Consider the following 23,774-nt stretch of genomic DNA (forward strand, 5'->3'; position numbering starts at 1 on the left):
GCAAGGCTCAGTTTTAGGTCCACAGTTGTTCACGCTCTATATTAATAACCTTGGCAAACATGTTTCTGATGCAAGCTTCCATTGTTATGCTGACGAGACTGTCATTATTGTTGTGCTGCTACCTCGTCTAGGACTCTGGAGCTTTGACAACTTGCTTTTAAGGAAACTGAAACCCAGCGACTGCGATTCAAGCTTGTCCTAATCCAGAGAAAACTAAATTCATGATCTTCACTAAATCCAACATAAAACTACATGCCGCCTCTCTTCACACCTCACAAGGAGAGCAAATTGAACATGGATCGACTGTTAAATACGAAGGTTTTATATTCGACATTTGTCAAGAAAACTAAAAGTGTTGCTGGGTTTCTATTTCAGAATTCAGTCCTGTTTCTCTTTTATTTCAAAAAGAGACTTGTCGACTGCTTTACCAGTTTCAGATGATTCCCATCCTACTAAACAATAACACTATCAAACTTATAAATAACTGGTTTAGGACATATATCTGGAACCATAAGAGACCACGACTTAAGTTAGCAAGGTTGCAGTTGCCATCAGATAAAGGAGGCATGGCAGTCCCCAGCATCAAATTATACCAGTTGGCTTCTCAGTTTCGGTATTTGGTAGACTGGGTACGAAATGACCCAAACTCTGTCTGGTTAGATATTGAAACATACAATTTGGGAAAACCAATAACACTAGCTAGTCTCCCTTTTATTTGGAACCGAAAAGACTCGGAGATTGTGGAGGGCAATTTTATTGTCAAATCTACACTAAAGGTTTGGGATATGATTAAAAAATGGGAGAAGAGAAAAGGTGTTTTATCACCAATTAGCCCAATACAGAAAAATTCAGATTTTCTCCCAGGAATGATGGACAATGTTTTTTCTTTATGGGAGAAGGCAGGTATTAGAACTTTAAAGGACTTATTTGAAGGAGGTAGAATGATGTCTTTTGATCAACGAAGACTAAAATATAAACTACCCCAAACACACTTTTTTAGGTTCCTCCAAGTGAGAAGTTTTATTCAGAATCAAACTGAGTGCAGATTCAATTTGGAACTGTCACCCACTGAACATCTACTTGATAAAATACACAACAATAAGTTGATAGTGAGGCGTTGCTATGAGGCCCTCTCTAAGTCCTGTAAAGTGGATCATGACATCCTACAAACGTGGGCTCAGGACCTTGGGGTGGTGATGGATGAGGATACACGGACAAGTAAATGGGAGAATGCTAACAACATATCCATATGGAACAGAACAAAAGAATTACAATTCCGGTTGTTACATCGTCTTCAAATATCGCCTCAACTCAGAAATAAAATGGACCCAAAGAAATCAGTCTGTGTATGAAGTGTCGTACAGAGGTGGGGAGTTTTCTACATACTGTGTGGACCTGTGGACATGTTCAGGATTTCTGGGGGAAGCTTGTTTCAAGGTTGAACTTGGTATTTGATGGAGAATTGGATTTGGATCCGCTATGCCTTCTGTTAGGAAGACCACATCTGAGAGTCAAGATATCTGCAGGAAGAAATTGTTGAATGTGTTGACCTATGCTGCACGTAAAACCATATTATTAAAATGGATCTCAAACAAATCACCCACAGTTTCAGAATGGCGTAAGGTAATTTTTGATCTTTTACCGATGGAATATTTAACATATTGGTCTCGTGGCAAAATCGATCTTTTTTACGATGCATGGACTCCATTTTTCCAATATGTTGGGCCGAGGATATCCAATATATTTTGGAAGGTACTTCCCAGACCAAAGACAGAAGGTTGAAGGCTGTGAGAAGACTTTGATATCTGTATCTATGTCTATTGTATTTTCTAGTTTATTAACAGTATCCCACTAGGTTTGTGAACTCAGACTGCGTGTGCTGGTTTGAGGGGTGGGGTGGGGGGGGGGTGTAAAGTATAAAAGCTGTGTAAATGTAATTAAGACACAATGCATATGTAAAATCTGTCTACATTTGAGTTGTATGGTTTATGCACAATTTATAATAAAGACATGTTTCTAAAAAAAAAAAAGAGAGAGAGAGACTTGTCGCTGCTACGTTTTTCCCAGTTCTTGATTCTGGTGATGTTTTATCTCCGTCTCCTGGTTCCACCACGTTGCAGTGCTGGAGACGGTGCTCCTAGATTCATGACTGGCTGGAGAGCATGAACCCATCACTGCACTCTGTCCACAAAGGGAAGCTGGACTTCTCTCTCTGCCCGTAGACTGCATCATTGGTACACCTTCATTTGCAAAGCCACCCCTGGTAACCTTCCGTTCTGTCTGTCCTCACACATCACATTCACACCAAACACATCCTCCAGCTCACAGGATCCTTTACATGCCTCAGGACCCAGAACTCACACTGAGTTTGGGAAAAGGGCTTCTTCTTTTTCTGCTCCGGTTGCCTGGAATGGACTTCAAAAAACTCTCAAACTGCAGGCTCTCACCACCACGTCTGATTTTAAACACAGACTTTGGACATTTTAAAGACTGAAATGGGACAGTGTAACTGTTGAGCTGGATAATGTGTCACACTTCCATGAACCTGACCTTCTGTCCTCAGTGACCCTTTGTAAAGCCCCGCCTCCCCCTGCCTCCTTGCTTCGACTTTTATCACGTCTGGCCTTGTTTCACTGTTGGTTTGTTCTCTGTAGCACGTCGCTTTGTTTGTTCTTCTGATTTTGTGTTATTTTGTTTGTTTTAGATGCTGCCATTTTGGCCAGGGTCCCCCTCGAAAAAGAGATCACCTGATCTCAAGTGACTACCTGGTAAAATAAAGGTTAGATAAATAAAAATAAATAATTACGCTAGCTTGACTTGTTAATCAACTACAGCACTTTTTGACCAGTAATTAAGTTTATATTTATTTCATCTTCAAGACACAACTAGAAACATACAGGACAAGTATCCTGATGTCATAAATCACTTTAAATTCTGGATTTGGCTTTTATCCAGATTTTGTTTTTATACCATTAAGCTAAGGTGGCCCGGTGGAGCAGTGGTCCTCCCTGTGACCCCCCATCAAGAAGGTTGTGGGTGGAGCAGTGGTCCTCATGGTGGCCCCCCAGCAAGAAGGTTGTGGGTGGAGCCCCGGCTGCAGCACGGGGTCTTTCTGGGTGAGTCTCCATGTTCTCCCTGTTCCTGCTGGGTTCTCTCTGGTACTCCAGCTTCCTCCACAGTCCAAAGACATCAAGAGGGACCAGGTTAATCCAGACTCTAAATTGACCGTAGGCGTGGCTGGGAGAGCCAATGGTTGTCTGTCTCTATGTGTTGGCCCTGCCATGGACTGGTGACCTGTCCAGGGGGAAGGCTGCTGGGATAGGCTCCACCCCCACCACCCTGAACAGGAGGAGAGGGAGAACATGGAGGGATGGAGGGAGGGATGGATGGAGGGAGGGAGGGATGATGGATGGATGGAGGGAGGGAGGGATGATGGATGGATGGATGGAGGGAGGGAGGGATGATGGATGGATGGATGGAGGGATGATGGATGGACCATTAAGCTATAACCTTACTTGTTAAACTGAAATAAAGTTGAATATTTGTCATCACTGACACACAACCCAGGTATCAAGTATTGGCACCACTCCGCCAGGGAAATGTTAAAATTATAACTTTAATTTACATGGTACAAATTGTGTTTGGCTGCCTGCCTCTTCACAATAAAAACACATTTGCATGACAGCCTTGTCATTGTCTTCATCATCATCATCTTCATCATCATCATCATTCCGGACAAGTATTTACAGGCACATTTACACTCTGCTAGCAAACTGTACACTGTCAGTAGAAAAGCCATCTGTGCTTCTGGTTTCATACAAACACTTGAAAGATTTTATTCCCTTGTAGAAAACGTGTCAGTAACAAACAGAGCTCATCCAATCAGAGCTGAGAATCACCTCATCATGATGCAGGAGATTAGAAAACTGTACAGACAACGGAAGGGTCAAAGGTCAATCTCTGACCTTCTTCCTCCCATTAAATACATAATCAGTGACACTGAGGAGTCAAAGCCCCCCCCCCCCCGCCTGTCTTTATTTTTAATCCAAAAAAAAAAATCTTGAAGGAGCACCGTAAATCTTCATCATCACACACATGCAGATCTATTTCGATCAGAGAACTACAACTACGGGTCAAACACAGGGTCAAAACACACACAAGGCAAGAACAAACAAGCAAAACATTCCAATGAAACAGCAATACTCATCAGAAAGATCGGAGGAAGAAGAAGAAGAAAAAAGTAAAGAGACTGCGTCCAGTCAGCAGGAAGCTCATTCAAACACTTTATTACAAAATATGTCCGACCTGGGTTCTGCAGCAGCCGACAGCTGACTGCTGTTCTTCTGTCTTGCAGGATGGTTCGGTTTCGTCCATTTACACAGGTGAGTTCAGGAAGTCGCTCTGTAGGTCAGTCCACCACAAACATCCCCTACTCCAGTCCGGAACTGTGACATCTGCTGCTTGGCGTCTGTTAGTACGTACAGTGAGTCTCTCCTTTTACAGAGACACTGATGTCACATTCACATCAAACCCTCAGCTGAGGACCCTCCCCGGATCCCATGTCCAGGATCCCTCTGATCCCCTCAGTGGGATCAAGACCAGCTGTGTCCTCCTGGCCAGGGTAATTATTGCTTCTTCTGTATCGTCGCGTCCAGGTGCAAAGCAGGAAGTCTGGACATTTGGATCCAGCACAGCTGATTGACATCAGAACAGAAATGTAAAAACATCACATGCATCTGAGGACAAGTTCCACTAACTTAGCGAAGCAGGTTTAAAAAAGCTAGCATGACAAAGAGCACGCCAGCTGTTGGTGTAGCCAGCATGGACATTGCAGCATCAGAAAGAGCCTGTGTCAGGCATCTTGTTACCACACCAGGACCTGCGGTCTTCTGCGGGTCCATGGTTGCACACCGGCTCCATCCAGGGAGATGCAGCAGCTTCAGACCACATGCTTACGCTAACTGTAAGATCCCGTTACAGCAGAGATCCGCGCTCTGTAACACTGAGTGCTCGGCTGGCTGCTTATAGCACATCCAGCATTCAAGTGGAAACACAGCACAAAAAAGTGTCCAAACTGAAGGGTGTTTATACGAAGGAACAGATTTTTCCAAGAAGCTCAGTGGATTTCTGCCTGCAGAAATGTTTAACCAATTAAATCCTTTGTTTCTAGCTGGCGTTCAGAGACGGCTCGGCCTGGCATCAGCATCACATTCAGGTCCAGTTAGTTCATGTACTGTTTCGTTGAATTAGCCCGACCGACATTTTTTTCTCTGCGTGGAAATGCAGCAGATAATTGAAGTTTTCATGAGTGGATCTTCCACGTCCATCACGGCGTCTCCCGCCACCCTGGACAGGAGTTCTACTCTGACCGTTAATGAGAGGTGATGGAGTCAGACTCCTTTTTCCAGGTCGCTGTTGTTTTCCCTCGCTGGTGAATTAAGGGTTCATCAATTATCCCACTAGGAAACATGATCAGTATGGCTGCTATCAGACAGACAGACAGACTGACTGACAGACAGACAGACAGACAGCACCAAGCTGCAAGTGTGAAGGCACACCTGGGATTAATTGGCATAAATAGGGTTCACGTATGTACACAGAATAAGTTAGTGACAAGCTTAACACACACACACACGCACACACACGCACACACGCACGCACACACAGGTCTCGATCTTGTCGATCAGCTGGTTGTTTATGTTCAGTGATTCTATTTCTTCTTCATCCTCAACTCTTGTTCTCCAGAATTTAGCTTGTTTTAGTCTTTCAAGAGACAAAGAGCCGTCGTGTCCTGTGCGGCGCCGCCGTGCGGCGTCACCTCGGGCCCAGCTGCCCTTCTTTCCATCAGTACCCTGGCCTTTGTGAAGTCAGAACAGCTCGCTTACGTCTGCAGCATTTTCATTTCTGACAGCACTGAAATTTCCCATGGAAACAAACCCTCCTGGCCGATTTCATCTTCTCCTGTTCCAAGTGTAAACCTGAGACCTTGACTGAACCAGGACAAGACTGCAGAAGCTGGGATCCACTGAGGGTCAGAGGTCGAGCTCACCTGAAGTGCTTCAGATCTGAGTTGCTAGAAACTTCATGAGCAGGAACTGGAGTCACATTAAAACCACGATTTTAAGCCCTGATTCTGTTATTGCGTCCAAAGAAACGATTAAAGTTCTTGATATGCCGAGACGCAGCTGGCTTCACCTGGAATCGCTAAAAATATAGTTGGCAAGAGAACTGATTAAAAACATCCAGCACTTCTGAGATCAGAAGATCAATAATCAATACATGTGATCGGCAGAAACATTTAAAATTGTGCTTTCTGGCTCTTCACACTGAGGACAGACAGCAGGACCGCAGGGGGAATGTAGCGCAAGGCAGCAGGTGATGTTCCCTGATCGGATCAGTTCGATTGTCATTTTCCACCTCTGACTGGTGTCAGGTGGGTGGGAGTTTGGTTCAGGTTCAGGTTTGGTTCAGGTCAGTTTTAGGCTGAAATTCTCTCCGCCACAGGCTCTCTTAGTGTTTCAACCACCAAAAACCATCTGTCAGCCAGAAAACGTTCTTCCAGATAGGCACTTGACCGGTCTAGAACCACTCAGCATCAGGGGCAGGGGGCAGGATCCCTCCGGCTAAGAGGAGGAGGCAGAACTGGAGCAGCGACACTGGTCAGAGGAGGTTTTCCTTGTCCTAAGATCTTTGAAAAGTGTAGAATAAACTAGTGCTAGCATTAGCATTACCAGTAGAGCAGTGAGGTGAACTGACATAGTTCGATTGTGGCCCTCTCTGTAGAACAGCTAACCAGTTTTAGAAGGTTCTAGTCGAACCAGTCCAGAACTACCTCGAGATTTGTCTTGTAGCCCACGCTCATCATGACGGCGATGGAAGGGGACATGTGAGACCAAAGCTAAATTACTGGTTTGTCTTATTGGACACAATCATTTGCTGCTCTGGAACCAGTTTTCAGACTGAGAGACGGTTCAGGATGAGGTGTGGGTTCCAAACCAGTGCCCCAACAGCCTGTGAGGGAAAGAGCGGCTCAGTGGACGTCTGCTGGAGAGAGACGTTCCTGATCTGTGCGTCGTCGTCTGACTGCTGCTGCTGCAGTGTGAAGACTCTAACAACTGGGATCTCCTGAGTCTGAATATAAAAATCTCCTAACCCCAACACACACACACACACACACACACACACACACACACACACACACACACAGCAGGAAGACACAGCGTTAACAGGGTTCATTGATTTCCAGTGTTTCAGTCTCTCTGGTCTCAACAGGAAGTGCCTTCATCCTCAAAGCTAAAACACACCAACGCCTGGCGCCACCCATCAAAAAAGCCTCCATTTTGATTTTCCCTGTGTGACCGGTAGGTGGTGTGCTTTAGCCTTCAGTGGGCCTCAACTTTCGTGATGGTCAGGGCTCACTGCTTCCTGTTACTGATGGGATCAGAGGTCATCAGAGGTCAGTGACCTTGTTCTCCACCAGGGCAGCAACCTGCTGTAGCCGGTACGCCAACTGCATCTTCTGTCCAGAACTGTCCTCTTCCAGAGACATGATGATCTGAGACATGGACAGCTCATTTAGTTTTCGGTCTCTGACCTGTGTGTGTGTGTGTGTGTGTGTGTGTGTGTGTGTGTGTGTGTGTGTGTGTGTGTGTGTGTGCGCGCGCGCGTGCTCGCATGTGTGTGTGTTACCTGGTCATAATATTTGTTGATGTACTTGTAGAGTTCATGAAGAGCGACCAGACTGTTCATCTCAGAGGCAAAACTCTGCAGAGAGAAACACAGTTACTTCTATGTTTGCAGGCTCTCTGTTGCCACGGTGACAGTAATTCTGTGTTACTGACCCCAGACAGTTCCGTCAGAGTGGAATTCATCTCTTGGTAGCAACCGGACGCAGCACTATGGATGTCACTATAGTACCTGCACACACAAGTACACATGTACACACGCACACACGCACAGGTTCAGACGGTTAATAAGAATCGGTAGCAATATTTTACTCATTTGCAGTGTAAAAAGTTTCTATGGCAACCATATGACAGTGAAAGGATGTTATGGCAACTGCTGAGCAGAGGGAGCATGTTTCCATGGTAACTATGCGTCAGTGGATGTATGTTACTATGGTAAATGTAGGGCAGTCAAGGAATGTTACTCTGGTAACTGTAGGCTGGTGAGGATATGTCTCCGTGGTAACTGTAGTACAGTGAGGACACAGTTCTATGGTGACTATGCTGCACTGGGAGCATGTTTCCATGGTAACTGTAGGGCAATGAGGGTCTTTCAGCTGGGTCTACGTGTGGTATTGACTGTCAACGCCGTCTCACCTCTCCACCAGCTGCTTGTATCGAGGGATCTCTCTGGCATACAGCAGCTTGTTGACAGGAGAATCCTGATTGGACGGAATGCTACTATGAGGTCAAATGACTTAATTACTCAGGAAAATGTTTACAACAAGACACAGTTGGAGGTCATGTGTGTAGCAGTCATCACACACGTGATAGACAGACAGGTCGTACCCGTCCCACTTTGTGCTCGGAGGTGGTGCAGGAGTCAATGAACGTCTGAGCGATGACTGACAGGACGGCGTCGATGCTGTCGGTCACCTGGACGTCCAGGACGAACTGAGGGTTCTTCAGAATGTTCACCCAGAACCTGAGAGGGAGACTGTTGAGACACAGACAGTTCAGAGAGACAGCCGGCGCCCTCAGAATCACTCTGGTGACCTGTCCGTCTCCTGACTCACCTGTTGGTCTTCCAGATGTGGACCGTCTCTGGGTCATCGATGCCATGTTTCTCCGCCATGTCGTCCAGGAAGTCAAAGAAAAATCTGACAGCAATCGGAGGAGGGCGCTTCGTACTGAGGATCGCCACGAAGACGTCATCCACAAACTTCTGCAGTGTTCCCTTCAGAGCGAGAGAGACAGGTGAACGCTGGACAGCAGTCCGGTCAGGTAAATCTCAGGTGTGTTACCTTCATGGACAGTAGTCTGGTCAGTTAAATCTCAGGTGTGTTACCTCCATGGACAGTAGTCTGGTCAGGTAAATCTCAGGTGTGTTACCTTCATGGACAGTAGTCCGGTCAGGTAAATCTCAGGTGTGTTACCTTCATGGACAGTAGTCCGGTCAGGTAAATCTCAGGTGTGTTACCTTCATGGACAGTAGTCCGGTCAGGTAAATCTCAGGTGTGTTACCTTCATGGACAGTAGTCTGGTCAGGTAAATTTCCAGTGTGTTACCTTCATGGACAGTATTCCGGTCAGGTAAATCTCAGTTGTGTTACCTTCATGGACAGTAGTCTGGTCAGGTAAATCTCAGGTGTGTTACCTTCATGGACAGTAGTCTGGTCAGGTAAATCTCAGGTGTGTTACCTCCATGGACAGTAGTCCGGTCAGGTAAATCTCACGTGTGTTACCTTCATGGACAGTAGTCCGATCAGGTAAATCTCAAGTGTGTTACCTTCATGGACAGCAGTCCGATCAGGTAAATCTCAAGTGTGTTACCTTCATGGACAGCAGTCCGGTCAGGTAAATCTCAGGTGTGTTACCTTCATGGACAGTAGTCTGGTCAGGTAAATCTCAGGTGTGTTACCTTCATGGACAGTAGTCTGGTCAGGTAAATCTCAGGTGTGTTACCTTCATGGACAGTAGTCCGGTCAGGTAAATCTCAGGTGTAATACCTCCATGGACAGTAGTCTGGTCAGGTAAATCTCAGGTGTGTTACCTTCATGGACAGTAGTCCGGTCAGGTAAATCTCAGGTGTGATACCTCCATGGACAGTAGTCCGGTCAGGTAAATCTCAAGTGTGTTACCTTCATGGACAGCAGTCTGGTCAGGTAAATCTCAGGTGTGTTACCTTCATGGACAGTAGTCCGGTCAGGTAAATCTCAAGTGTGTTACCTTCATGGACAGCAGTCCGGTCAGGTAAATCTCAGGTGTGTTACCTTCATGGACAGTAGTCCGGTCAGGTAAATCTCAGGTGTGTTACCTTCATGGACAGTAGTCCGGTCAGGTAAATCTCAGGTGTGTTACCTTCATGGACAGTAGTCTGGTCAGGTAAATCTCAGGTGTGTTACCTTCATGGACAGTAGTCTGGTCAGGTAAATCTCAGGTGTGTTACCTTCATGGACAGTAGTCCGGTCAGGTAAATCTCAGGTGTGTTACCTTCATGGACAGTAGTCCGGTCAGGTAAATCTCAGGTGTAATACCTCCATGGACAGTAGTCCGGTCAGGTAAATCTCAGGTGTGATACCTCCATGGACAGTAGTCCGGTCAGGTAAATCTCAGGTGTGTTACCTTCATGGACAGTAGTCTGGTCAGGTAAATCTCAGGTGTGTTACCTTCACGGACAGTAGTCTGGTCAGGTAAATCTCAGGTGTGTTACCTTCATGGACAGTAGTCCGGTCAGGTAAATCTCAGGTGTGTTACCTTCATGGACAGTAGTCCGGTCAGGTAAATCTCAGGTGTGTTACCTTCATGGACAGCAGTCTGGTCAGGTAAATCTCTGGTATGGCCTTGGCTCTCTCTCTCTCCCTCATGCTGCTCTTCCTGTGTTTTGGGATTTCTGGATCTTCGCTGCTCTTCACAAGGTGCCACAGCCGCAGACCCTCCTCTTCCTCACCCTCCAGCATCGGTGTTTCTATAGCAACCACATTGAGACCATCAACCCACCAACAGTGGCAGCTTCACACCACACAGAGATGAACTGATGGATCTGAATGATTGTTTTTTTTGGTGGCAGGTTCTCAATCTTCTACTGAGGTGTTCTATGTGCTCTCGGAAGTTTTGATGGCGCGTTCTTACTCTCTCCAGTCTGGAAAACCTGGTTGACTCTGAGTCCACTTGAACTCTGAGACCGAGGGATCAGAGCTACGGTAGCTCCATCTGGAACCTGAAGGACCAAGAGAGACGAGAAACCGGTTCACCAATCAAGAGCACGAAGATAGGAGTGCTGTGATTGGACGGTGGTCACTACCTTGTAATGCTGCAGTGTGTTGAGTCTTTTCCAGCGGCCATGAACCACAGCTGTGACATCATCATCTGATAGGGTCAGGTGACCTGCCTGACCTGAGCGCCACTCTGTCAATCAAAGACAGAAATGTGATCAATGTGAGCTGTCAATCAAACACTGGCTGACGGATGAGGCGGGTATTTACCCAAGTCCAGATTGTCAGCCGCTGGTCTCTGAGAGAACGGAGCTCCTCTGTAGACCTGATCCAAGATCTTGTCCTTCACCTTTAGACAGAAAGGCCAAGAGAGAGACAGGTGAAGAACAGGCAGACAGACAGGTGAAGAACAGGCAGACAGACGGACAGACTGGTACCTGTGTGATCGTGTCTGTGTCAAGTACTTTAACTGGACAAGGCTGAACCTCAGCTCCATTCTTCACCAAGACTGTCAGAGTCTGAGAGAGAGACAGGGAGGGGGGAGAGAGAGAGAGATGGGGAGGAGGGAGAGAGAGAGAGACGGGGAGGAGGGAGAGAGAGAGAGACGGGGAGGAGGGAGAGAGAGAGAGATGGGGAGGAGGGAGAGAGACAGGGAGGGGGGAGAGGGAGGGGGAAGAGAAACAGGGAGGAGGGAGAGAGAGAGAGAGATGGAGAGGAGGGAGAGAGAGAGAGACGGGGAGGAGGGAGAGAGAGAGAGATGGGGAGGAGGGAGAGACAGGGAGGGGGGAGAGGGAGGGGGAAGAGAAACAGGGAGGAGGGAGAGAGAGAGAGATGGAGAGGAGGGAGAGAGAGAGAGACGGGGAGGAGGGAGAGAGAGAGGGAAGAGAGAGAGAGAGGGAAGAGAGAAAGAGAGGGAGGAGGGAGAGAGAGAGGGAAGAGAGAGAGAGGGAAGAGAGAGAGACGGGGAAGAGGGAGAGAGAGAGGGAAGAGAGAGAGAGAGACGGGGAAGAGGGAGAGAGAGAGGGAGGAGGGAGAGAGAGAGGGAAGAGAGAGAGAGAGAGGGAAGAGAGAGAGACGGGGAAGAGGGAGAGAGAGAGGGAGGAGGGAGAGAGAGAGGGAAGAGAGAGAGAGAGAGAGGGAAGAGAGAGGGAGGGGGAAGAGAGAGGGAGGGGGAAGAGAGAGAGACGGGGAGGAGGGAGAGAGAGGGAGGGGGAAGAGAGAGGGAGGGGGAAGAGAGAGAGGCACGTCTCAACATCAGGTCCAGGACAGGAGATGAAAGCATCCCTAACGAGCAACATCCTGTCACATGAGGTCAAATGTTGAGAGTCAACTTGAGGTTCGGACCTCTGTCAAAGAACTGTGCTCTCTGATTGATTGTCAGTCCATTACACCGCGTGTGTTGCCATAGTTACCACAGCACAGTAGTCGATGTCCTCGCGCAACAGGTGGCTGTCATTGAGGGTCCGCTTGGCTTTTCCTGTCACAGCATCAACTGGACCTTTGTCCACCTGGTACTTGATGGCTCTGTAGAGCATGTAGAGCGGCTCGCCCGCCACCTCCTGACAGACAGATGGGGGAGGGGGCAGGATTTAGACCGGCGACCCCAGGTGATCTCATGTGATCGATCTCATGTGGCTTCAGATACAGTAACAGTGGAGGTGGAGCCATGTCAGGTGCGCTAGCGTTCGGCAGGTGCTGATTGGCTATAGCAGGTCAGGCCACCAGTCTTCAATCAGATCCACATCATCGCCAATTATGATACCGTATCAATAATTAGGATCTTGGATTGTCAGCCTCTGCTGCCCCTCCCACTACCTGATCATTTGATCAGTAATGGGTTTTTGATTGTCCCCTTTAGTGTGCCCCCCCCTCCGAGAGACAGACAGGCATTTACCTTGAGGAAGGAGTAGAGGCAGATGGACATCCAGTTGGTCAGCATCTTCTCAACAACCGTCTCCGTGCTGAAACAGAAAGAGGCAGGTGAACTCAGAGGTCAGAGGTCAACAGCTTCTAATGGCTATAAGTGAGTTCATCTCGCTCTGGCCGCTCTGGCCCTGGGAGAGTTGGAGCGGCCAACGGACTCAGAGGAAGAGGCGGACGCTCAGTCAGGACGGAACCTGCTGCCCAAACTCTGCACGTTTAGAATAAAACTCAAGTTCTAAAAGCAAGGAGGAATGAAAACTGGCTTGAGGAGGATGGTTGGTGTCACGTACCGCCGCAGCATGAGTTTGGGGTTCTTGGCGACGTACTGCTGCACCAGGTCCTGCAGGAGGCACTTCATGACCTCGGTGAAATACTCCAATTTGTCATGCAGCGCCATGGTGAGCAGACTGGCCACGTAGCCGCGGTCTCTTTGAGAAAAACCCTGCTGTGCCTCCAGAGTGTGGATGAACTGGGACACAGACAGGAAATGAAAGTCACACGCAGGTTCAGACGGTTTCATCGGCATCACCTGACCCCCCCAAAACCCCGCCCACCCTGGTAAGGAAGAGTCGGTTGTTGAGCAGGTTGTTGAGCTGCTGGAGGCCCTGCTCCACCGTCTGCCTCCGGGAGTCTGGCAGGTCCAGCTGGCGGCTCAGCGGTGCCACCTGCTGGCCGGGGAAGAAAACTCTCTCGGCATACATCCGGTAGTCCAGCAGGGGGAGTCCTGGTCCCCCAACATCGCTGCTCAGGTCCATCATCTCTGTCATCAGGTCTGCGTGCAGAAGAAGAACAGATAGCCGACTGCCACGCCCCTTTGCTGTATTTCATTGTATATATTAGAGGTATTTAATGTCTGAACGGCTTGATGCAGTGGAGCGGGAGGAGGGGACACTGGCACGTCTCAGACCATGTGGTGTGCCGTCAAACGCTTGGTTTGGGCGTCATCACCATTAAGGTGGTGGTTTTATACTGGAAACAAGCAGGTAGGATTCATTTTTACCTGCTAGCTAACCTGACAACCAGTGGATTGTAAAGCAGCATTGTTTAGTTCAGCTAAGCAGCAGCGCCCCCTGCTGGTTCACCCTTCATCATCTGGTTACATGGTATTTCTCACCTGAACCAAATTCTACTACGCTGGTCCTCACACATTTATAGTGGAAGATTTGCTAGCAGGTGATTCTGAACACGGAGACATGTGAAATTTACCCGTAAACTCTTTACGACACTGATCTCCCACGTTGATCTCTAGGGTTTCCAACTGCAGCAAAACCTTCTTATAATCTCTGAGAGCCTGTTTACTCTTCCTCCTTCACACACACACACACACACACACACACACACACACACACACACACACACACACACACACACACACACACACACATTAAACACAGCTATCAACTTCGGAAACGTAATTTTCCTCCATTAAATCTGATTTCCTTACCTGTACATGAGGATGATGACCAGCACTGACAGGATGATGACAGCTGCTCCCGCCCCTAAACCAATTTGAGCAGCCAATGGGACGAGAGGCAGCAGAGAGTCACTGTCATACTGGACCAATCCCAGGTCCACCTGCAGGTTCCCCATCACCACCTTGGAGACACAAATAACACTTGCAAACATCCGCTCCCCTGCCAGTTCATGAGGTACGCCTGGTGTTGAGGCAGCGTGTGTCCAGCAGGAGACGCCAGATTCTAGAAGTCTCCATCACTGGAGAGGAGGCACAGAATAAAGCTCCCTCCCCCCACAGCACAGGAGCCACCAACTACACCTCCAGCCGTCTCCAGAGGCTCCTCGCCACACGTCCTGGAGACCTGGGGCCTCATTTATAAAACCTGGGTAGGATCACCATATATGGTCATGCAAATTACCTCATGAATGTGTTTTGCATATAAATATTCATGATGGCTTCACGGCATTTCACGCCCAATCATGGCATCAACCAGACGAAAAAGGAACTTTTCAGAGACCGAGACGGAGGCGCTTGTTGATGAGGTGGCGGCGAGATGGGAAACTTTATTTGGTGGCCATTCAAGTGGAATGACCAGCAAACGAAGAGCCACTGAACGGCACGGCCGGCACGGAGCGCAGTGTCGCCAAAATAAAAAAGAAGTGGTCCGGTCTGAAGGTGGAGGCCAAGAAAAAAGTGGCTTTGCACCGCCGGAGCGTGGCGGCTACAGGTGGGGATCAGGAAACACGTGAAACGAGTCACAGACACCCTAACGAGTCTCTTTGAACGATTCATGGTAACAACCAACAAACCAAAGATTCTACACAAGAACTGAGCCAAGATTATGAAAACAAAATGCATATTTCTCACTAGAAATGTCATCAGAATGCTTTATTAAATCAAAACTCTCTTGGAATAAGGAACTCTCCTCCGAACATGACAGGAGCGGCCGCCATGTTTTTGTTTGGAGAGGCCCGCATGAGAGTCACATGACCTACCAGCGATCCAATAGAAAAGAATAGGGAAAGAAAACGGACACATTTCACTATTTTTAGGCCTTCATGGTAGAACTGATAGGTTTGGACCCGTGGACAAACGGAGCCTTTTCACGTTTTGACATGAGACTGAGTTGGGATTGATACATGAGGCCCTGGTCTCCAGGACTCTGAGTGACGCTGCTTCTCTCTCTGATTAGACTGAGATTTCATGACTAAACTGATCAAAGGAGTCTGAAGGAGTGACATCATCATGGAGATTTCTAGAAAGAATGAATTCATGATTTATAAAGTTTTACACACGACGACAAGCCAACAACTTTGAAATGTTTGTTTTCTGAGGGGAGTTCTGATTGGTTCAGTTCCAGAGAGGTTGACTCTGATTGGTTTGGTTCCAGAGAGGTTGACTCTGATTGGTTCAGTTCCAGAGAGGTTGACTCTGATTGGTTCGGTTCCAGAGAGGTTGACTCTGATTGGTTCAGTTCCAGAGAGGTTGACTCTGATTGGTTTGGTTCCAGAGAGGTTGACTCTGATTGGTTTGGTACCAGAGAGGTTGACTCTGACTGGTTTGGTTCCAGAGAGGTTGACTCTGATTGGTTTGGTTCCAGAGAGGTTGACTCTGATTGGTTCAGTACCAGAGAGGTTGACTCTGATTGGTTCGGGACCAGAGAGGTTGACTCTGATTGGTTCAGTACCAGAGAAGTTGACTCTGATTGGTTTGGTTCCAGAGAGGTTGACTCTGACTGGTTTGGTTCCAGAGAGGTTGACTCTGATTGGTTCAGTACCAGAGAGGTTGACTCTGATTGGTTCGGTTCCAGAGAGGTTGACTCTGATTGGTTCGGTACCAGAGAGGTTGACTCTGATTGGTTCGGTTCCAGAGAGGTTGACTCTGATTGGTTCAGTTCCAGAGAGGTTGACTCTGATTGGTTCAGTTCCAGAGAGGTTGACTCTGATTGGTTCAGTTCCAGAGAGGTTGACTCGGATTGGTTCAGTTCCAGAGAGGTTGACTCTGATTGGTTCAGTTCCAGAGAGGTTGACTCGGATTGGTTTGGTTAAAAGGACTTTGACAAGATGTGACTCGCATCTCTCTGTGACATCACAAAAGAAATTGTGTGTGTGTGTGTGTGTGTGTGTGTGTGTGTGTGTGTGTGTGTGTGTGTGTGTGTGTGTGTGTGTGTGTGTCACCTGGAGGCTGGGCAGCTCGCTGCTGTCGTCAGCGCTCATTGGTTGGCTCTCCGGCGGTTCACAGTACAGGTGTGTGTTGTCCAGAGTTTTCACCTCACACTCTTGATCTCCCAGTCGAGCCGTCACTTCCTGTCTAGTCATGGCCCTGGTCAGGTCCTGACCCTGAAGGACATCATAGCAAAAGGACAGAGACACACTGAGATGAGCTTGTTAACCCTCTTGACTTGTTTCTATAGCAACAGGCTGGAAACATCAGCGCCACTTCACTTCAACAGCGATCACTCCTCCGGGTTTGAAGCGGTACGGAGCGTCCGGAGCCTCTCGGTTCAGAGGGAAGAAGTGAGGGTTGGGATAGTACGTGAAGCTCCTCCCCTGAGAGGCAGACAGGTGGAGGGAGAGAGACAGGTGATGCTTTCAGACAAAGCCAGAGGTGATGTTTCTTTCCCCAGGTTGACAGACGAGTACCTTGATGGTCTCGTAGTGGACTCTAACATTGTCCAGCTGAAACCAAACGCCCTTCACTTTGACCTCTGGGGTCACCGACGGGGTCGGACAGGTCATCTGAGAGGAGGACAGAACAGAGCAGGGCTGCGACACCTGAGATCGGGACAAACAGAGAGTGAGACAGGTTTCCATAAAGTTTATTGACTCTTCTCTGATTGGCCAGTTCCTCTCACCGTTGCCATGGTGCTGTTGAAGACCAGCTGCTGCTTAGCGGAGAGGAGAGCCAAACGTCTTTTCCGTTTGACCCTCTGGACATCCACAGGCTCCACCCACACTGATATGATTGGCTGCTGCACCACATCAAGGTTCCTGCCCATCACCATGATGACACGCCCCCCCCTGAGGACCGGAACCACTGTCAGGTCAAAGGTCGGCTTGCAGGTTTATTGATTGATCACTGATCAGAGGGACTTCTTACGCATAGAAACTCTCAGCAGGTGTGGCATCAGTAACAACCGGGTCGTCAAGGTACCGAAACATCACGTTGGGTATGGAACGCTCCGCCTTCCCAAACAAAACCCGAACTGTAACTCCACCAGTTCGATTACTGGAACCAGTCTGACACACCAACTGGGTGTCATTCACCTCCTCCACACTGAGGGCAGACGAGATGGGGTAAGGAGACGGAGACAGGAAGAGGAGACGGTGCACAAGTGACACGTCCTCATCTGATCAGAACTCCATTCAGAAAACCAGGATTTTAAAAGTTGTAAGCCTGTTGTCATGGCGACAGACCTGACAAATCAGGAATTCATACTTTGTACAAGTCACCATCATGATGTCATTATTTCAGCATCATCTTGATTTCTCTTTTTTTTTAAGATGATCTTTTTGGGCTTATTATTATTTAGTTTATAGAAAAGAAATGACAGGAAAGGGGAGGGAGAGGGGGTGACATGCAGAAATCGGTCCCTGGTTCTCTGCGCGGCCGTGGTCTGCCTGGTATTCACTGAGCCGCTGCGCCACTCAGGTGCCCCTTATTTTGATTTCTTGAATAAAACTGTATCGCAGTTTTCCACAGAAGTGGAGGTCGAAATACTGCAGATGGTAGCAGTAGTACTCACATGTAGCAGGGCTGCTGGCCCAGGAAGGCGCTCAAGTCTGATGTCTGCCCAGTCAGCAGCTGCCGTCCTCTGATGGTCAATCTGGTTCCCCCAGATACTGGACCTTTATCAGGAACCAAATCCAGGAGCTGTGGGTCCTGAACACAAGAGCACAGAGGTCCAATCGTCTACAGAACCAGTTGACCGCGTCAAGCTGTGGTCACGCCAAGGTGACAGGTGCACGTGTCCTGGGTGCTCTAGAGACACGGAGAGGGTCTGGACTCCGATGACACCCCGACCTCCTACCTGATAGGTGAATTTCTGCTTGGATCTTCCAGGTGAGGTTGTTCCCACGGTTACAAGTACTGGTCCCACCCTCTGTTTCCCACTGGGCTGCAACTCACACACAACCCTGCAAACAAACACACACATTGTTCAAAATTAGTGTGTGTGTGTGCATATAGGTATGTGTGTGTTTGTGTGTGAGTGTGTGTGCATATAGGTATGTGTGTGTTTGTGTGTGAGTGTGTGTGCATATAGGTATGTGTGTGTTTGTGTGTGTGCATATAGGTATGTGTGTGTTTGTGTGTGAGTGTGTGTGCATATAGGTATGTGTGTGTTTGTGTGTGAGTGTGTGTGCATATAGGTATGTGTGTGTTTGTGTGTGTGCATATAGGTATGTGTGTGTTTGTGTGTGGGTGTGTGTGCATATAGGTATGTGTGTGTTTGTGTGTGAGTGTGTGTGCATATAGGTATGTGTGTGTTTGTGTGTGAGTGTGTGTGCATATAGGTATGTGTGTGTTTGTGTGTGTGCATATAGGTATGTGTGTGTTTGTGTGTGAGTGTGTGTGCATATAGGTATGTGTGTGTTTGTGTGTGAGTGTGTGTGCATATAGGTATGTGTGTGTTTGTGTGTGTGCATATAGGTATGTGTGTGTTTGTGTGTGGGTGTGTGTGCATATAGGTATGTGTGTGTTTGTGTGTGAGTGTGTGTGCATATAGGTATGTGTGTGTTTGTGTGTGAGTGTGTGTGCATATAGGTATGTGTGTGTTTGTGTGTGTGCATATAGGTATGTGTGTGTTTGTGTGTTTGTGTGTGTGCATATAGGTATGTGTGTGTTTGTGTGTGAGTGTGTGTGCATATAGGTATGTGTGTGTTTGTGTGTGTGCATATAGGTATGTGTGTGTTTGTGTGTGAGTGTGTGTGCATATAGGTATGTGTGTGTTTGTGTGTTTGTGTGTGTGCATATAGGTATGTGTGTGTTTGTGTGTGAGTGTGTGTGCATATAGGTATGTGTGTGTTTGTGTGTGTGCATATAGGTATGTGTGTGTTTGTGTGTGGGTGTGTGTGCATATAGGTATGTGTGTGTTTGTGTGTGAGTGTGTGTGCATATAGGTATGTGTGTGTTTGTGTGTGAGTGTGTGTGCATATAGGTATGTGTGTGTTTGTGTGTGAGTGTGTGTGCATATAGGTATGTGTGTGTTTGTGTGTGAGTGTGTGTGCATATAGGTATGTGTGTGTTTGTGTGTGAGTGTGTGTGCATATAGGTTTGTGTGTGTTTGTGTGTGAGTGTGTGTGCATATAGGTATGTGTGTGTTTGTGTGTGGGTGTGTGCATATAGGTATGTGTGTGTTTGTGTGTGGGTGTGTGTGCATATAGGTATGTGTGTGTTTGTGTGTGAGTGTGTGTGCATATAGGTATGTGTGTGTTTGTGTGTGAGTGTGTGTGCATATAGGTATGTGTGTGTTTGTGTGTGGGTGTGTGTGCATATAGGTATGTGTGTGTTTGTGTGTGAGTGTGTGTGCATATAGGTATGTGTGTGTTTGTGTGTGCATATAGGTATGTGTGTGTTTGTGTGTGGGTGTGTGTGCATATAGGTATGTGTGTGTTTGTGTGTGTGCATATAGGTATGTGTGTGTTTGTGTGTGGGTGTGTGTGCATATAGGTATGTGTGTGTTTGTGTGTGTGCATATAGGTATGTGTGTGTTGTGTGTGGGTGTGTGTGCATATAGGTATGTGTGTTTGTGTGTGTGCATATAGGTATGTGTGTGTTGTGTGTTTGTGTGTGTGCATATAGGTATGTGTGTGTTTGTGTGTGAGTGTGTGTGCATATAGGTATGTGTGTTTGTGTGTGGATGTGTGTGCATATAGGTATGTGTGTGTTTGTGTGTGAGTGTGTGTGCATATAGGTATGTGTGTGTTTGTGTGTGAGTGTGTGTGCATATAGGTATGTGTGTGTTTGTGTGTGGGTGTGTGCATATAGGTATGTGTGTGTTTGTGTGTGGGTGTGTGTGCATATAGGTATGTGTGTGTTTGTGTGTGAGTGTGTGTGCATATAGGTATGTGTGTGTTTGTGTGTGAGTGTGTGTGCATATAGGTATGTGTGTGTTTGTGTGTGGGTGTGTGTGCATATAGGTATGTGTGTGTTTGTGTGTGAGTGTGTGTGCATATAGGTATGTGTGTGTTTGTGTGTGCATATAGGTATGTGTGTGTTTGTGTGTGGGTGTGTGTGCATATAGGTATGTGTGTGTTTGTGTGTGTGCATATAGGTATGTGTGTGTTTGTGTGTGGGTGTGTGTGCATATAGGTATGTGTGTGTTTGTGTGTGTGCATATAGGTATGTGTGTGTTGTGTGTGGGTGTGTGTGCATATAGGTATGTGTGTTTGTGTGTGTGCATATAGGTATGTGTGTGTTGTGTGTTTGTGTGTGTGCATATAGGTATGTGTGTGTTTGTGTGTGAGTGTGTGTGCATATAGGTATGTGTGTTTGTGTGTGGATGTGTGTGCATATAGGTATGTGTGTGTTTGTGTGTGAGTGTGTGTGCATATAGGTATGTGTGTGTTTGTGTGTGAGTGTGTGTGCATATAGGTATGTGTGTGTTTGTGTGTGGGTGTGTGTGCATATAGGTTTGTGTGTGTTTGTGTGTGAGTGTGTGTGCATATAGGTATGTGTGTGTTTGTGTGTGGGTGTGTGCATATAGGTATGTGTGTGTTTGTGTGTGGGTGTGTGTGTGCATATAGGTATGTGTGTGTTTGTGTGTGAGTGTGTGTGCATATAGGTATGTGTGTGTTTGTGTGTGAGTGTGTGTGCATATAGGTATGTGTGTGTTTGTGTGTGGGTGTGTGTGCATATAGGTATGTGTGTGTTTGTGTGTGTGCATATAGGTATGTGTGTGTTGTGTGTGGGTGTGTGTGCATATAGGTATGTGTGTTTGTGTGTGTGCATATAGGTATGTGTGTGTTGTGTGTTTGTGTGTGTGCATATAGGTATGTGTGTGTTTGTGTGTGAGTGTGTGTGCATATAGGTATGTGTGTTTGTGTGTGGATGTGTGTGCATATAGGTATGTGTGTGTTTGTGTGTGAGTGTGTGTGCATATAGGTATGTGTGTGTTTGTGTGTGAGTGTGTGTGCATATAGGTATGTGTGTGTTTGTGTGTGGGTGTGTGTGCATATAGGTTTGTGTGTGTTTGTGTGTGAGTGTGTGTGCATATAGGTATGTGTGTGTTTGTGTGTGGGTGTGTGCATATAGGTATGTGTGTGTTTGTGTGTGGGTGTGTGTGCATATAGGTATGTGTGTGTTTGTGTGTGAGTGTGTGTGCATATAGGTATGTGTGTGTTTGTGTGTGAGTGTGTGTGCATATAGGTATGTGTGTGTTTGTGTGTGGGTGTGTGTGCATATAGGTATGTGTGTGTTTGTGTGTGAGTGTGTGTGCATATAGGTATGTGTGTGTTTGTGTGTGCATATAGGTTTGTGTGTGTTTGTGTGTGGGTGTGTGTGTATATAGGTATGTGTGTGTTTGTGTGTGTGCATATAGGTATGTGTGTGTTGTGTGTGGGTGTGTGTGCATATAGGTATGTGTGTGTTTGTGTGTGAGTGTGTGTGCATATAGGTATGTGTGTGTTTGTGTGTGTGCATATAGGTATGTGTGTGTTTGTGTGTGTGCATATAGGTATGTGTGTGTTGTGTGTGAGTGTGTGTGCATATAGGTATGTGTGTGTTTGTGTGTGGGTGTGTGTGCATATAGGTATGTGTGTGTTTGTGTGTGTGCATATAGGTATGTGTGTGTTTTGTGTGTGGGTGTGTGTGCATATAGGTATGTGTGTGTTTGTGTGTGAGTGTGTGTGCATATAGGTATGTGTGTGTTTGTGTGTGCATATAGGTATGTGTGTGTTTGTGTGTGGGTGTGTGTGCATATAGGTATGTGTGTGTTTGTGTGTGTGCATATAGGAATGTGTGTGTTGTGTGTGAGTGTGTGTGCATATAGGTATGTCTGTGTTTGTGTGTGTGCATATAGGTATGTGTGTGTTGTGTGTGGGTGTGTGTGCATATAGGTATGTCTGTGTTTGTGTGTGTGCATATAGGTATGTGTGTGTTGTGTGTGGGTGTGTGTGCATATAGGTATGCGTGTGTTTGTGTGTGGGTGTGTGTGCATATAGGTATGTGTGTGTGAGTGTGTGTGCATATAGGTATGTGTGTGTTTGTGTGTGAGTGTGTGTGCATATAGGTATGTGTGTGTTTGTGTGTGAGTGTGTGTGCATATAGGAATGTGTGTGTGAGTGTGTGTGCATATAGGTATGTGTGTGTTTGTGTGTGTGCATATAGGTATGTGTGTGTTTGTGTGTGTGCATGTAGGTATGTGTGTGTTTGTGTGTGGGTGTGTGTGCATATAGGTATGTGTGTGTTTGTGTGTGTGCATATAGGTATGTGTGTGTTTGTGTGTGAGTGTGTGTGCATATAGGTATGTGTGTGTTGTGAGTGGGTGTGTGTGCATATAGGTATGTGTGTTTGTGTGTGTGCATATAGGTATGTGTGTGTTGTGTGTGGGTGTGTGTGCATATAGGTATGTGTGTGTTGTGTGTGGGTGTGTGTGCATATAGGTATGTGTGTGTTTGTGTGTGGGTGTGTGTGCATATAGGTATGTGTGTGTGAGTGTGTGTGCATATAGGTATGTGTGTGTTTGTGTGAGTGTGTGTGCATATAGGTATGTGTGTGTTTGTGTGTGAGTGTGTGTGCATATAGGTATGTGTGTGTTTGTGTGTGAGTGTGTGTGCATATAGGTATGTTTGTGTTTGTGTGTGGGTGTGCATGTGTGTGTATGTATTGGTGTGTGTGTGTTTTGTATCACCTGGTGGAGATCTGGTACCCTTCAGGTTGGGGCAGACACTGCATGCCTGCTACTGTGACTCCGCCCACTACATCCTGGTACCTCATTCCAAGGTTGGATCCTGTGACGGTCAACAGGATTCCACCCTCCAGAGGACCAGAGACAGGAAGCACCTGCAGGTGGACAGAGATGTTTGAATGTTTCCATGACAACAAGAATCCCCTTCACTGATGGAATGGATAAGTCCTTCACCTGTGTGATCTGAGGAGGCGGGCAGGTGTCTGCAGGAATGCTGAAGCAGGATTGGTTGAAGAGACAGCTGGGGGCGGGGCTTCCTGGACACCACACACAGCCATACTCCTCAGGCACAGCCCTACACTGCGAGCAGTCTGATTGGCCAGCTGAGCAGTCATACAGCTGGACTGGATAACACAACACAGACAGGTATCAACCAAAGAAACACACACACATACACGCACACACACACACACACACACACACACACACACACACACAGGGTGAGGGTCTTACGTCGAAGATCTGGTGAGGCATCGATGCGTCTCTCTCCTCTCCTCAGGTACACGGGCGCCAAATATTGAAGCTGGCTAACCTCATACTGAAACTACAGGGAGACAAGGGGGTGAGATGGACCTGCTGTGTGTGTGAGAGAGTGAGTGTGTGAGAGAG

The 23,774-nt window shown here is 47.2% G+C and overlaps 1 protein-coding gene across 1 annotated transcript in view; it reads right to left on the reverse strand.

Annotated features, from left to right (window-relative positions):
- Positions 1 to 3,450: 3,450 nt before the first annotated feature.
- The window catches only part of plxnb3 (plexin B3), a 65,619-nt gene continuing 45,295 nt past the window's right edge, over positions 3,451 to 23,774 (reverse strand). The window contains exons 14-40 of the mRNA XM_086212939.1: positions 23,619 to 23,709; positions 23,340 to 23,509; positions 23,109 to 23,260; positions 18,288 to 18,393; positions 18,003 to 18,139; positions 17,357 to 17,533; positions 17,112 to 17,277; positions 16,900 to 17,031; positions 16,702 to 16,806; positions 16,435 to 16,596; positions 14,246 to 14,397; positions 14,008 to 14,108; positions 13,356 to 13,573; positions 13,092 to 13,270; positions 12,773 to 12,839; positions 12,291 to 12,437; positions 11,316 to 11,396; positions 11,149 to 11,227; positions 10,968 to 11,071; positions 10,796 to 10,883; positions 10,465 to 10,631; positions 8,741 to 8,901; positions 8,514 to 8,661; positions 8,322 to 8,386; positions 7,842 to 7,917; positions 7,690 to 7,764; positions 3,451 to 7,555 (exon numbers count right to left, since the gene is read on the reverse strand). Coding sequence (XP_086069065.1) covers positions 7,451 to 7,555; positions 7,690 to 7,764; positions 7,842 to 7,917; positions 8,322 to 8,386; positions 8,514 to 8,661; positions 8,741 to 8,901; positions 10,465 to 10,631; positions 10,796 to 10,883; positions 10,968 to 11,071; positions 11,149 to 11,227; positions 11,316 to 11,396; positions 12,291 to 12,437; positions 12,773 to 12,839; positions 13,092 to 13,270; positions 13,356 to 13,573; positions 14,008 to 14,108; positions 14,246 to 14,397; positions 16,435 to 16,596; positions 16,702 to 16,806; positions 16,900 to 17,031; positions 17,112 to 17,277; positions 17,357 to 17,533; positions 18,003 to 18,139; positions 18,288 to 18,393; positions 23,109 to 23,260; positions 23,340 to 23,509; positions 23,619 to 23,709 — 3,411 coding nt within the window. The 3' untranslated portion in view covers positions 3,451 to 7,450. The remainder of the gene's footprint in view (positions 7,556 to 7,689; positions 7,765 to 7,841; positions 7,918 to 8,321; positions 8,387 to 8,513; positions 8,662 to 8,740; positions 8,902 to 10,464; positions 10,632 to 10,795; positions 10,884 to 10,967; positions 11,072 to 11,148; positions 11,228 to 11,315; positions 11,397 to 12,290; positions 12,438 to 12,772; positions 12,840 to 13,091; positions 13,271 to 13,355; positions 13,574 to 14,007; positions 14,109 to 14,245; positions 14,398 to 16,434; positions 16,597 to 16,701; positions 16,807 to 16,899; positions 17,032 to 17,111; positions 17,278 to 17,356; positions 17,534 to 18,002; positions 18,140 to 18,287; positions 18,394 to 23,108; positions 23,261 to 23,339; positions 23,510 to 23,618; positions 23,710 to 23,774) is intronic.

The sequence above is a fragment of the Aulostomus chinensis genome, chromosome 9 (assembly GCF_037954235.1).
Source record: "Aulostomus chinensis isolate RoL2024-O1b breed Wild chromosome 9, RoL_Achi_v1.0, whole genome shotgun sequence".
Lineage (NCBI taxonomy): Eukaryota > Metazoa > Chordata > Actinopteri > Syngnathiformes > Aulostomidae > Aulostomus > Aulostomus chinensis.